At 42.4% G+C, this 14,037-nt stretch overlaps 1 protein-coding gene across 4 annotated transcripts in view; it reads left to right on the top strand.

Moving 5' to 3' along the window:
* Positions 1-14,037, top strand: part of SLC4A4 (solute carrier family 4 member 4) — a 342,218-nt gene that overhangs the window by 275,571 nt on the left and 52,610 nt on the right. For all 4 annotated transcript variants that reach the window (XM_082243062.1, XM_082243061.1, XM_082243059.1 and 1 more), the window contains exons 9-12: positions 1,443-1,530; positions 5,805-5,959; positions 8,481-8,594; positions 10,372-10,546. In XM_082243062.1, the coding sequence (XP_082099188.1) occupies positions 1,443-1,530; positions 5,805-5,959; positions 8,481-8,594; positions 10,372-10,546 (532 nt within the window). The remainder of the gene's footprint in view (positions 1-1,442; positions 1,531-5,804; positions 5,960-8,480; positions 8,595-10,371; positions 10,547-14,037) is intronic.

Here is a 14,037-nt window from a genome sequence, read left to right as displayed (position 1 = left end):
ACCTATGGGCAGTCCCAGGGGGTATACCCTCTCTCTTCCTGCATAGGATGCCAGTTTTAATCTGCCTAATCAGGAGTAAGGACCTAGTTCCTTGCTGGGATCTCTGGTACTGGCAAAAAAAATGTTTCTAGATAATTCTTTTTAGCTAGCTTTTCTCCAGATTTTTCCTGTGAGTTCTACAAGCAACAATGCTGGATCTGGGCGACGGGCTGGATGTATAGATCAAGTGGTCACCCCAGCCGGCCAGCGCGCGCACGCAGGCCTTAGCTCCGCACTGGGTCAGCCGCAACATAGTACCACTGAAGGGGGACTGGCCCCGCGAGTTAAACGTCTCACCAGGTCGCATATGGCCGGGTCTAGGCCCGAGTCGCAGCAGTCCTAAAAAATGGAAGAACAAAAAAAAAAAAAAATGAATGATCGTGCGGGGGGGTGGGGGGGTGGGGTCTCTGTCTGTACCTCCAGGTCCCACCTGCCAATCAATCCCATTGTGGAGTCTGGGGGGTCCGCACAGGGCTACCATTTACTTGTAGCCTCATGTGCTGAGGAGATCAGGGGGCATCTTGGTAAACCCAGCACGCCCATTTTGCAGTGTTTTTTTCTGATAGAAATCTGAATGGGAGTTCCTGGAGGCGTTTTTTCTGTGGGTGGAGACCCTCCCTATACCCTGGGTGGTTTCTTAGATCCTTTCCTTTTGGATCGAGCTTGCTTCTGACACGTGCAGATATTCTAGGCCTTCTGCTGCACCTTGGTATAGTGAGTCTTGGGGTCTCCAGAACGCTTGCCTGACCTCCAGGGGGCACTGTAGCGCAGTAAGACTTTTGCTGACGGGTTCCCTTGGTGCAACATGGACCCTACAGATCATGTGTCCCCACCTGACCCCCTCAGGGAAGCCGCAGGGCCCTCCGGATTCAAGCTGTCTACTGATGCAATTTTGGCAGTCCTGGAAGCGTTTGTGTCCAGGGTGGAGGTGATCTTCAAGGGGCGAGGTGCTCAGCAATGCCCTCCGCCTACCCCTGCCTAATCTGATGTTTCAGGTTCTGAGTCTGACTCAGCCAAGGCAGACGTGGGTCCGCTAATGGCCGCTCCCTGTCTCCTCTAACAGTGAGGATGACATTTCTACCTCCACTGCCGCGTAAGCTAAGGCACTGGTGGATGCACTAGTCAGGCAATAACTGATCTTTGTAGCCATCCATGTTGACTCAGATCCAATAGTTTAAGATATTGCAGATATCATTAAGATTTGTCAGATTTAGCCATAAATGTACTGTATATGGACAAAACAGCTAAGAGGGGTTCACCTATTTTAACTCTTCTAGTGCATATAATTATTGTAGAATTTCTGCCGCTGTGTAAATGTCTTGCATATGTTTTCATGAAATCACTACTGGACATTAAATAATGCATAACGATTTTATTTAATTATTCTTGTATTGTATATCTAGATTCCTTTTTATCCTCCTGGGACCAAAAGGAAAAGCCAAGTCATACCATGAGATTGGAAGAAGTATAGCCACCCTAATGTCTGATGAGGTAATACTAAGTAATGTACAGTAGTTTGCATCTATTTAATGCATGTTTGTCCTTAACACACTCCAGGTTATTACACCAGCATCAGCGTTTTTACATTACATTATAATCAAAACACACATACATATATATAAAAATTGAATGAGCCAAGCAAAAAATTGGTGGCCAAACAGCATCCAGTCAGATGTAAGAACTGTACAGGTATGCGTACAGTTGGCGGCAACAGCTATCAGAACATGATAGATGCAATGTGAGATTTATCAATTTACGCTGTTGGATGGAGGAATATGTTAATTTATTTCATTCAGAAAGAAATCTGTAAATATATGGCCAGTTGTAGATGTGACTGCCTATTTTATGTTCTAAAATATTTGTGAAATGAAGTTCAAAGCTGAAACCCATTAAACACCTACATTGTAGAAGAACGTTACACAAACTGATATTTCTCTATCGTTCATTGACGGATACAGTCTCTGTTCTTCATAACAGTAGGGTTATACTGCCCCCTATGGGAGTAGTACACTAGGTAGAAAAAAAGGTCTCATTACGCCTTTGGGAAGTCCCAGGAGGTATACTCCCTCTCTCTGCTATAGGATGTCAGTTTTATTCTGACTAGGAGTATGGACCTAGTTCCTTGCTGAGATCTCTGGTCCTGGCAAAAGTTTTTTTCTAGTTAGTTTTTTTCTCCAGATTTTTTTCCTGTGAGATCTACAAGCAACTAAGCCAGATCTGGGCGACGGGCTGGATATATAGATCCAGTGATCACCTCAGCTGGCCAGCGAGTGCGTGCACAGACCCCAGCTCCGCGCTAGGTCGGCCACGACATAGTCCCACCAGACGGGGACTAGCTCTGGGAGTTAAACGTCTCGCCAGGTCACATATGTCTGGGTCTAGGCCCGAGCCGCAGCGTTCCTATTGGCCGACAACCCCTCCACTTCGGTGGAGAGGGGATCTGTCAGGAGATGGTGCCCATCCGTTCCAGGTATGGTGAGTAACTGTTCCCCCTTCTCCCCTGGCAGGTTTTTTGGGGTGGACCCGGGCCCCTCTTTAGGATGGTCGGACCCCCGGGTTCCCCTCTGTCCTGTCACGCACCCCCCCTTGCCTGTCCCCCCTCACTTACTGGGGCTATGGTGCACTTTAACTACCCCCGGGGGTTGGGACCGGGCGTCATGCTGGGGGTGGGGGGGGGGCGGTGCACCGCCGGCGCCCGGATGATTGATCATTCGGGGGGACTCCCCTGTTACTACCAGGGCCCCCATCCTGTCAATCTCATCCAGGAGGCTGGGGGGTCCCCTCAAGGCCCCCCCAGAAGTTCCGCAGGCTGCGCGTGGCCGCCATTTTCTTGTAGCCCATGTGCCTAAAAAAAGATTGGTGGCCATTTTGCGGTGGATCCCTGAAAATCAATGGTGGATTGAAAATCAATGGCGGCCATGTTTTTGGAGTCACAAGAGGCGTTTTTTTGGTGGTGGAGCCCCTCTTTTTTCCCTAGTGCTGACACCCAGGTTTCCTTCTAATCACAGATCGCTGCAGACACGTGCTGTACAGACATCCTGGGCCTTCCTGGTGCATCTCTGGTGCGGGTGGTGAGTCTCGGGGGGGTATCTCTCTCTCTCTGCTGGGGGTCTTTAGTGCTTTGTGCCTTACCTTTTGGGGGCGCTATAGCGTGGTGGGACATTCAAAAAAAAAAAAGTGTTTTTTTTTCAAATTTCAAGGTTTCCCTGCTGCAATATGGACTCTGTGGAACACGTTTCCCCACCTGACCCTCTGTTGGAGAAGTGCCCATAAACTCCCCCCATCTACCCCTGCCTTTATCTGATGTGTCAGATTCTGACTCTGATTCAGCCAGCTCATACAAGGAAAATCCTTGCTTCCCCTATATTGGACGGTTGTCATCATGGATGCCAGTCTGTCTGGGTGGGGAGGAGTTCTCGGCAAGCTTTCTGCTCAAGGGGTCTGGTCCCTGGAAGGATCCAGGTTACCGATCAAAGTTCTGGAGCTGAGTCCACTGGACGGAATACCTTCAGGGCTGTCCAGTGCGCATTCAATCAGACAATGCCATGGCCGTGGCTTATTTCAATCACCAAGGGGGAGTCAGAAGTGTCCTTTCGACCTTGGAGGTGGCAGGCATCCTTCGGTGGGTGGAACGCTTTGTTCCAGCTCTCTCCGCCGTTCACATTTCAGGAGTGGAGAATTGGCAGGCGGATTACCTCAGTCGGCAGACCTTGGATCAAGGGGAATGGTCTCTCCATCCAGAGGTGTTCCAGCAGTTGTGCCTTCATTGGGGCACTCCAGAAGTAGATCTGTTGGCATCTTGGATCAACAGGAAAGTGCAGAGGTTTATGGCTCGCTCTCGGGACCTCTGGCAGACGCCACAGATGCACTGGTGGCTCCGTGGGGTCAGTATCAGCTGATGTATGCCTTTCGCCCTCTCAAGTTGCTGCCAAAACTTCTTTGCAGGATCGAGGCGGAAGGGATTCCGGTCATCCTTGTGGGTCCAGACTGGCCTCGTCGAGCTTGGTACGCCGACCTGGTCAGGCTAGTCGCAGACGTTCCTTGGAGAATCCCTCTCAGGGAGGACCTACTGTCTCAAGGGCAAATCTTCCATCCTGCTTTACAGTCGCTTGCTTTGATGGCTTGGCTGTTGAAAGCCAGGTGCTGAAGGACAGGGGATTGTCTGCTTCAGTGATTTCCACTCTGCTTAAAGTGAGAAAAGCGACTTCTAGAAAGATCTATCATCGTACGTGGAAGTCATATATTGCGTTGTGTGAGTCTCTTGGGGTTCCGCCTTGCTCTTACTCGGTGGCTCGGATCTTGGCTTTCCTTCAATGGGGAATTGATCAAAAGTTGGCCTTGAGTACTATCAAGGGTCAGGTTTCGGCCTTGGTAATTTTCTTCCAAAGGCCATTAGCCACTCATTCCCTGGTGCGTAACTTTATCCAGGGGGTGCGACACATGGCACCGCTGGTGCAACCTCCGTTACCACCTTGGGACCTTAATTTGGTGCTGTCGGTTCTTCAGAAACCTCCTTTTGAAAATATTCAGGAGATTCCCCTGCTTACCTTATCCCAGAAGGTGGCCTTCTTGGTGGCTATTACTTCTTCTTGCAGGGTGTCGGAACTGGCGACGTTGTCCTGTCATTCTCCCTATCTGGTGGTTCACAGGGATAAAGAGGTGCTTCGTCCGGATCTGTCCTTCCTTACCGAAGATGTTTTCCAGTTTTCACTTAAATGAGGACATTGTGCTACCCTCCTTGCGTCCTAAGCCTAAAAAGCCTAAGGAATTTGCACTGCATACTTTGAATGTGATTTGGGCAATCAGGGTGTACTTGGCAACTACTGAGTCTTTACGAAAGTCAGATTCGTTCTTTAGCCTCACGGATGGATCAAAGAAAGGGCTGCCTGCGTCTGCTGCGACTTCTACCAGATGGATCAGACAGACGTTTGTGCAGGCTTATTCAATTAAGGGTCAGGTTCCTCCTTTCCCTGCTAAGGCGCATTCTATTCGAGCGCTTAGTGCTTCCTGGGCCTTTCGCCATCTGGCATCTGTGGTTCAGGTTTGCAAGGCGGCTAACTGGTCGTGTGTTCATACCTTCACAAAGTTTTATAAGGTGGATGTGCAGGCATCTGCAGATGCCTCCTTTGGCTGCAAAGTTTGGCAGGATGCTGTTTAAGGGTGTTTTAGTCTCCCTTGAGGATGTTTATTGTTTTTTTCAAGTGGGTCTCATCTTATTGTTCTGATGAGTCCTATGTTGCCTGGTTGGATATGGTTCAGACTTGGGGAATTATTTTCTGCTGTTCCCACCCCTCATGTTTTATGGCACTGCTTTGGGACGTCGCCTACTGTTATGAAGAACAGAGACTGCGTCCGTCAATGAATGATAAAGAAAATTGGATTTTTGTCTTACCGTAAAATCCTTTAGTCTGAAGTTCATTGACGGACGCAGTACCCACCCCTCTATTTCGAGTTGGGTTGGTATTGTTTTCTCTGACATTGCTTTGTTACAAAACAGACATCCTATAGCAGAGAGAGGGAGTATACCTCCTGGGACTGCCCATAGGCATAGTCAGAACTTTTTTTTCTGCCTAGTGTCCTTCTCCTGTAGGGGGCAGTATAACCCTACTGTTATGAAGAACAGAGACTGTGTCCGTCAATGAACTTCAGAGAAAAGGATTTTACGGTAAGACAAAAATCCAATTATTTGGTGCACATATACAGTAGTTTCAAGTGCCGTTATTGAAAGCTTTGCATTCTGATTGATTCTCACTATTCGATTTCAGGTATTTCATGACATCGCCTATAAAGCTAAAGACAGGCAGGACCTGGTCGCTGGAATTGATGAATTTTTAGATGAAGTAATTGTACTTCCACCTGGGGAATGGGACCCAACAATAAGGATAGAACCGCCAAAGACTCTTCCCTCATCTGACAAGAGGTATAGTGTTTTCATATACATTAACATGCATTTAGTGAGTAAACCGTATAAGACAGTGAAAGTAATTTACCAAAGTAAAAAAATGAGTAGAACATTTTCACTTAGCAAAGTGAGTTTTCTCCGAGCTTAGAAAATATGGGGAAGCTTTGTTCACTTCAGTCATCCGAATATGTACAAGCAAAAATCTAGTTTTTTTTAAACCCAGCTGCGAGAAACCTTAAAATGATTCCTTGCAATGTTGCTGCTCCTGCACTGCAGGGTTAATTGCTCATTATTCATTTAGGTCTAGGGGACACAAAAAAGAAGATTTACGTATTTGCTCCTCCATGCTGCTAGACCGATCCCAGCTTCTCCCCTACGCTACAGTCCTGCTGCAATGGATGTGATGACACTGAGGGACAGTCCACCGCCCTAGACAAAACAATTAATTATCCCTTGCATTAGGGGAATGGGTTAATTTTAAAATTTTTCAAAGTTGGGCTTAAATTTCCTTTGTATATGATTAGACATTCAATAGTGAACACCATTACACTATACCTACTAGTATATCAACCCAGATGATTTTAGCTGGCTGAACCTCTTGATAGTTGAATACTAGAAATTGTCTCATGTTGTTTTTTATAATCAAATAGATTTCTGGACAAAAAATAAAACACCTTTAAGCCCTCATTCACATTGAACGCAATTTCAAGGCCGCATGTCAGTGCGAGATCAGGTGCAACTTGGCAGCTTCATGCACAGATGTCTGTCCAAGTTGCACCGATATTACCAAAAGTAGTAGTAAGAACTACATTCAGGTCGATGCGGCACCACAAAGTTTTAACAGTGCCATTACCGACAAAAGGGTGCAACTTGTCAGGCGATTTGACCTGTCAAATCGCATAACAAGGCTCTCCGGTGTGAACGGGGTGCGTAATTTAGTCATGCATATGTTTGAAAAATAAATTGTAGCGTTTTATATGGCTATTATAAATACCAGAATCTATATTTATATTGGGTTTTTTGTTAATCTTCTGGAAAGCAGTACTCTGAGCCGGTTAAGGCTCTATTGCTTTGTCAGTGAAGTCAATAAACATGCTCACAGGAGGGGAGAACACAAGGTTGACCTCATTAAAAGCTAAGGTTCTTTTTTTTTTCTCTAAATTCCAGCTTCCCTATGTACCAATATACCATTAATGTACCTCTGTTACAGAAAAGAGAAAGTTTTCTGTCTTTTAGGGCAGCCCTTACTTCAGCCTCCAGTGAGTTCCATAGGTAACTTCTCCATTACTTCCTGCTCTGACCTTAAATTTGGTATTTGGAACAGAGAAACTGTTACAAAGAAGTACTTCAGCAGCTGACCTCATTAACACGCACTCTGCATCTGTTCTCCCCTTCCAGGAGACTGCTTCTGCTCTCCTCTACAGCTACAAACAGTCAGTCAGTGAGCTTCTCCCTCTTTACACATCCACCAAAAGTTTTGTACTTTACCTTCTTCTTCTAAAGATTGTTCATTTGGCAGAGTGTAAAGGAGCTGAGTGATCACATGACAGCATATGTGGAGCAAAGCTGTTGTATTGAATACAGGAGGATTGTGTCCCTGGAAGTCTGTAAAGCCCACTATACACTATACAATCTGATTGTACCATCTCCTTTAGATCTACCATCAACTATGCAGCCTGATTGGCTACAGAGTGACTGGATAGATAGGTGTGTCCTCCTATTATAAAGTTTTGGTAAATGTAAAGAAGATTGTACAGATTTGTACAATCAGATTGTATAGTGTATGGCTACCTCTATACACCTAAAATGAACTAGAATATATGAATGAATGAATATATCTGGTCTCCTACAGTACACAGAGCATGGCAATTATTTTAGTAAATATAAACTGCTAAATACCTTTTCTCATCAGCAGTATACAGCAGTATTGTGACTTCTATCAGTGCCTGGGCAACCAATGGTTAAAGCTTGTAAGAGGAGTTTTCATTCTCCTCTGACTATCCTTTGAGGCTGCATGACCACTGACATTCTGTCTGGACAGTTTGATTAGCCCTGTGCTGAGCACATGCACCCTCCTAAAAAAACAAAAAAAAAAACTTTCTAGCATTACACACCAAACTGAGCATGTGCAGAGGGCCTCCTATGGCTCTGTTTGCACATGGATTGGGGACAGTAAAGAAGGGGAGGTACACAATGCAGAGGATTAACCCCTTAGGTCCCACAGTGAGTATAACAAGCATGCTTTACTGCATATACAGACTGATTTTACTGGTTTAGTAACACTTTAAGTAGTCAGGAGGCTAGGTGAGGGGACATGACTCAGAAAGGAAAATACAGCCAGACTTTCCATCATAGTTAACCATCATGTGGGCTTTATTACCATCACTTCTGGGAGAGATGGTCAGATGGAGAATAGCCAGATGGAAAATGCTTGTTACTTTGACAGAAATATATTTGAGATCCTATAATATAATGTTTATTGCCTAGAATTTTGCTTTACATGAATGATATGTTGATCTCAAACTTGACCTATCCACAGGAAAAACATGTATGCTGGAGGGGAGAATATACAAATGAATGGAGACACTCCTCATGATGCTGGTCATGGTGGTGGAGGACATGGTGACTCTCCAGAATTAAGGAGAACTGGACGGTTAGTGACTCAATAGTAGTTGTGTATCTATTGCACTTTCTATATGACCATTTGGGTGTGATTCTCTGCCAATAGCTTCTCTTCTAAAATAGCTTCAGCACAGCATAGGTTTTCAGTGCATGTTAGAAGAAGGGACTTATGGATTGTAGAGCATTGTCAGAAAGATTAGATCATGGAGGAGAGTATCCAGATACCAAGATATCTAAAGCCAAATATAAAATACACAGTTTAATGCAGCTCTATAGTCATAAACCCATTTCTGCCAACCATCTGTACATGAACATTGCTCAGCACATTCCCCATGTGTTGTGTTTGAGAAGGATTCTAACAGATTGCTGTGAGTACTAAACTTTGCGCTTAGCAATTTGCACTTTTTAATTAAATAAACCCAATAATGTATTAATATATGGTTGTTTTGTTCATTATAATGGCACTGTACCTTAGCAAGATAATAGTATCTTGAACTACCCCAACAGACTGCAGGCAAACACATCAAACATTGCTCCTGAGTTTTTTTAGGACCCATTCACACATATCTATTGTGGTGCATTGGGGTAATGCACACTATTGTGTTGTGGTTCCATTAATTTTCCTATGGCACCTAAATGCACAAAGGCAATGTACCTCCAATTAAATTAGGCCATAAAATCTTAACGCAGTGCTAAGTATACAAAATACAACACAAAATCATAAAATTAAATAAAAATACAACCTATAATAATCAAAGTGCAAAATCCCTAACTAAATGGGAAGAACATGCAAAGTTCATAAAAAGTGTCTTTCAAGTGCACAAGCTGCACTCCTCTGTTTGGTACAGTTTCACATTACAAAGGCTAAAAAAGTTTGGATGTAAACCCTTGGATGCTGGAGCACTGAGAAACTCCTGTTGGAGACAATTGATGAAAATATGAATATATGATCTGTTGAGAAGTCCCCATCCATGCAGGATGGTCAGATTAAGTCGGGAAAGCAGGATCATTCACGTGCTTTTGACCATTTATAATTTCATGGTTCAGACAGTGTGGTAAGAGGCTCTTTTAATAGTGGAAGCACAATATTCTCTCACTAGAAAGTGGAAGACACTTGGCGAGTTATTGATTTACGTGAAGGACATTTTGTGAACTGTGCACATTTTTCTATTATTTTAAAGCAGTTTGTGCACTTAAAGGACACTTTCTATTAACTTTGCATGTTCTTCTCATTTAATTAGGGTTTGTTTCCCTTTGATTAATATATGTCACTGATTGTATTTTCTTTTAATTTTATGATTTTGTGTTGCATTTTTTTGAATTTAGATTTAAGATTTTATGGTTTAATTCTAATTGGTATCATAATTGTTTAGTAGCTGCTTTATTCATAATGCGGTATTACCTCAACGTAGATTATTTCTAATTTTTAATATTCCTCCATTGCCCTTGCATTACAGTGCATCATATCACAATAGCCCATGTGTCAAAATAATTGGTGCTTGTCTGATTTTTGGCAAGTTTTGGTGTTTTGGAAGCCCATTGAAATCCATGGGCTGCATTAATAATGCACATTAACGGGTATGCATTAACACTACACATTGGACTGCTTAGGTGTAAATGGGTCCTTGGTATTATTTAATTCCTAAAAAACAGCTGGTTAAACAATATAGATAGTGTGGATATTCACATTGTTGTTACTGGATAACATTAAAAGTTAGTGAAATTATATACTGATTTGGATTGTCTTTCCTTTTTTGACATTAAAATTCCTTATTGAAATGAGTATTTTCCTTTTTTAACTGTCCTAGGTTTTGTGGGGGGTTAGTTGAGGATATCAAGAGAAAAGCACCCTTTTTTGCAAGTGACTTTTATGATGGTCTAAGCATCCAGTCACTTTCAACCATACTCTTCATTTACCTGGGAACTGTGACCAATGCTATTACCTTCGGAGGTCTTCTTGGAGACGCTACAGACAACATGCAGGTAATGAGAAGTGTATGATTCTTATTATTGGTGGAGTCTCAACATATTCCATATTAAGGTTCAATTATACATTGAGACAGAGCTTGAACAAGTAGAACTTTGCCCAAGATCTCTCAAGCCACATTAAAATCAGAATAACAGACAAATAAATAGCTCCCAAGATGTGTTCATGTTATTCCAATAGTCAGTTTAGACAGTCAGTTTAGTTTATATTTCTAGATAGTAATTTGCTTATAAGAAAGATGTCCAATAAAAACAACATTGGGATGTTATGGTGAATTATTTCTGCACTGACCATGATAACTCATCTACTGTGACAACAGCTGGTTAATATGAACAAAGTAACACTGTTTTCAAACAATTGCTTTGTAAGATCCTTGCATCCCCTTTCCATGACGTTAATAAATTAAGAGTCCCTTTTTTAAGATTGCATTTTGTCTCTAATTTAGCTGGAATCAAACGTAAACAGGAACTCACATAATTGTTGTTCTTGGGGCCAGTAGTGTTCATGTGGGAAAGAAATGGTAAAGTAAGCTATGTTATTGGGACCATCATTTAAGACATACTATTACTGTAATTATTTCAAGCTGTCATCCACTAGGTCTGTCTTCTGTTATCAAGTAATGGTCAAGTACAATTCAATTGATACTTCTTTTGTGACATACATTATGACTTTGCTACACTGTATTTGTCACTGTTACATAATAATATGTTAACTATCGGAAAATAATCTCTATTGTACATAAAATGTTTTTTGATAAATGTTTTTAAAATTATAGCACATTTTATTCAAACTATTTTGTAACTGAAAAAGCAGCACTCTTGCTTTCATACGCCTTGTCATTTCATTCTACAGATGCATTTAGTGTAAGAGCAGTGATGTCGCTATGTGCTGCTAATGACATCACAAGGCTAAAAGCAATTATACCACTGCAGTTGTATGGCCTTTATCATCTCTTGAGTCAGAATTCTAACTAGAAAGTCAGCTTTGTGTAACCTTATACCTACAGCTGCAAGAAAAAATATGTGAACCCTTTGGAATGATATGGATTTCTGCACAAATTGGTCATAAAATGTGATCTGATCATCATCTAAGTCACAACAATAGACAATCACAGTCTGCTTAAACAAATAACACACAAAGAATGAAATGTTGCCATGTTTTTATTGAACACACCATGTAAACATTCACAGTGCAGGTGGAAAAAGTATGTGAACACCTAGACTAATGACATCTCCAAGAGCTAATTGGAGTGAGATGTCAGCCAACTGGAGTCCAATCATTGAGATGAGATTGGAGGTGTTGGTTACAGCTGCCCTGCCCTATAAAAAACACACACCAGTTCTGGGTTTGCTTTTCACAAGAAGCATTGCCCGATGTGAATGATGCCTCACACAAAAGAGCTCTCAGAAGACCTACGATTAAGAGTTGACTTGCATAAAGCTGGAAAGGGTTATACAAGTATCTCCAAAAGCCTTGCTGTTCACCAGTCCACGGTAAGACAAAATTGTCTATAAATGGAGAAAGTTCAGCACTGCTGCTACTCTCCCTAGGAGTGGCCGCCCTGTAAAGTTGACTGCAAGAGCACAGCGCAGACTGCTCAATGAGGTGAAGAAGAATCCTAGAGTGTCAGCTAAAGACTTACAAAAGTCACTGGCAAATGACAAACATCCCTGTTAGCGAATCTACAATACGTAAAACACTAAACAAGAATGGATTTCATGGGAGGATACCACAGAGGAAGCCACTGCTGTCCAAACAAAACATTGCTGCACGTTTACAGTTTGCACAAGAGCACCTGGATGTTCCACAGCAGTACTGGCAAAATATTCTGTGGACAGATGAAACCCAAGTTGAGTTGTTTGGAAGAAACACACAACACTATGTTTGGCGAAAAAGAGGCACAGCACACCAACATCAAAACCTCATCCCAACTGTGAAGTATTGTGGTTTGGGGCTGCTTTGCTGCATCAGAGCCTGGACGGATTGCTATTATTGAAGGAATAATGTATTCCCAAGTTTATCAAGACATTTTGCAGGAGAACTTAAGGCCATCTGTCTACCAGCTGAAGCTCAACAGAAGATGGGTGTTGTAACAGGACAAGGACCCAAAGTATAGTGAGTAAATCAACAAAAGAATGGCTTAAACAGAAGAAAATACGCCTTCTGAAGTGGCCCGGTCTGACCTCAACCCGATTAAGATGCTGTGGCATGACCTCAAGAAAGCAATTCACACCAGGCATCCCAAGAATATTGCTGAACTGAAACAGTTCTGTAAAGAGGAATGGTCAAGAATTACTCCTGACTGTTGTGCACGTCTGATCTGCAACTACAGGAAACGTTTGGTTGAAGTTATTGCTGCCAAAGGAGGTTCAACCAGTTATTAAATCCAAGGGTTCACATACTTTTTCCACCTGCACTGTGAATGTTTACATGGTGTGTTCAATAAAAACATGGCAACATTTCATTCTTTGTGTGTTATTAGTTTAAGCAGACTGTGATTGTCTATTGTTGTGACTTAGATGATGATCAGATCACATTTTATGACCAATTTGTGCAGAAATCTATATCATTCCAAAGGGTTCACATACTTTTTCTTGCAGCTGTATCTCCACATAAGGCTTTTGTCAGTAAAGCTTACAAAACGTCTTAATTCTGGAGTCAAATATGATTCTCTTTGCCAAAATCAGACCAATGTAAGGGGAACCCTGACTAGTTATTAAAAATTAAGTGTCAAACAATTTCAAATGTTTTAAAAAAGACAATGTCAGTGTTTAAAGAAATATTAATGATTTATCTTCTAAATAACTCACTGATATGAAATCATTGAACGAAAAGCTATTTTCCTGTCAGTCCTAGGAGACCCAATGATTCCACATTTGGCGGCCAGTATCTTGTGATATAGAAAAGGCGAATGCAGGTTCTTAGTAAAAGTCCAAGCCTCAAAGCCACTTCTGCCCTTCCTGGGTAGTCACTTGTCACCGCTGTCTGTAGGGCAGTAGTCATAAACCAGTGGCCAGATGGAGTGATTAAATATGGTAATTAGGGCCTAGCTGTTGATTTTGACAGTGTGAAAATAAGCATGTCTGTATCCACATTTTGTAGTCTTCTTAGGCTGCACATTTTAGGGAGAGTGTGTTTGTAAATACAGAGGTAACTTCATAATTTGAGCCACCAGCTGCACCAATCTTCGGTAATGAAAAGGTTTATTTTAACTGACCTTTATTTACATGGGATATAAGCAGGTCCGTTTGTAGATGCAGTATGCGTAAAGGCCATATTTCTGCATATTGTATCACTTTGTATTTTATCACAAATGAGAAAAGGATGGTCTGCATTACCATATAGACTGTGATTCGTGGCCATTCAGAAAATAAAGATACTGCTATGGATTTAGGGAGAAGGGCAGCTGTCAGGATGAATTTTAGTGGTATTATCGTTCTCCTCACATTTATTATCAACTGTATTTGTTTTCTGTTTTTTTCACTGG

Source organism: Pelophylax lessonae (assembly GCF_965119305.1).
Source record: "Pelophylax lessonae genome assembly, chromosome: 1".
Taxonomy (NCBI): domain Eukaryota; kingdom Metazoa; phylum Chordata; class Amphibia; order Anura; family Ranidae; genus Pelophylax; species Pelophylax lessonae.
This window is presented reverse-complemented; position numbering and strand designations above follow the sequence as displayed.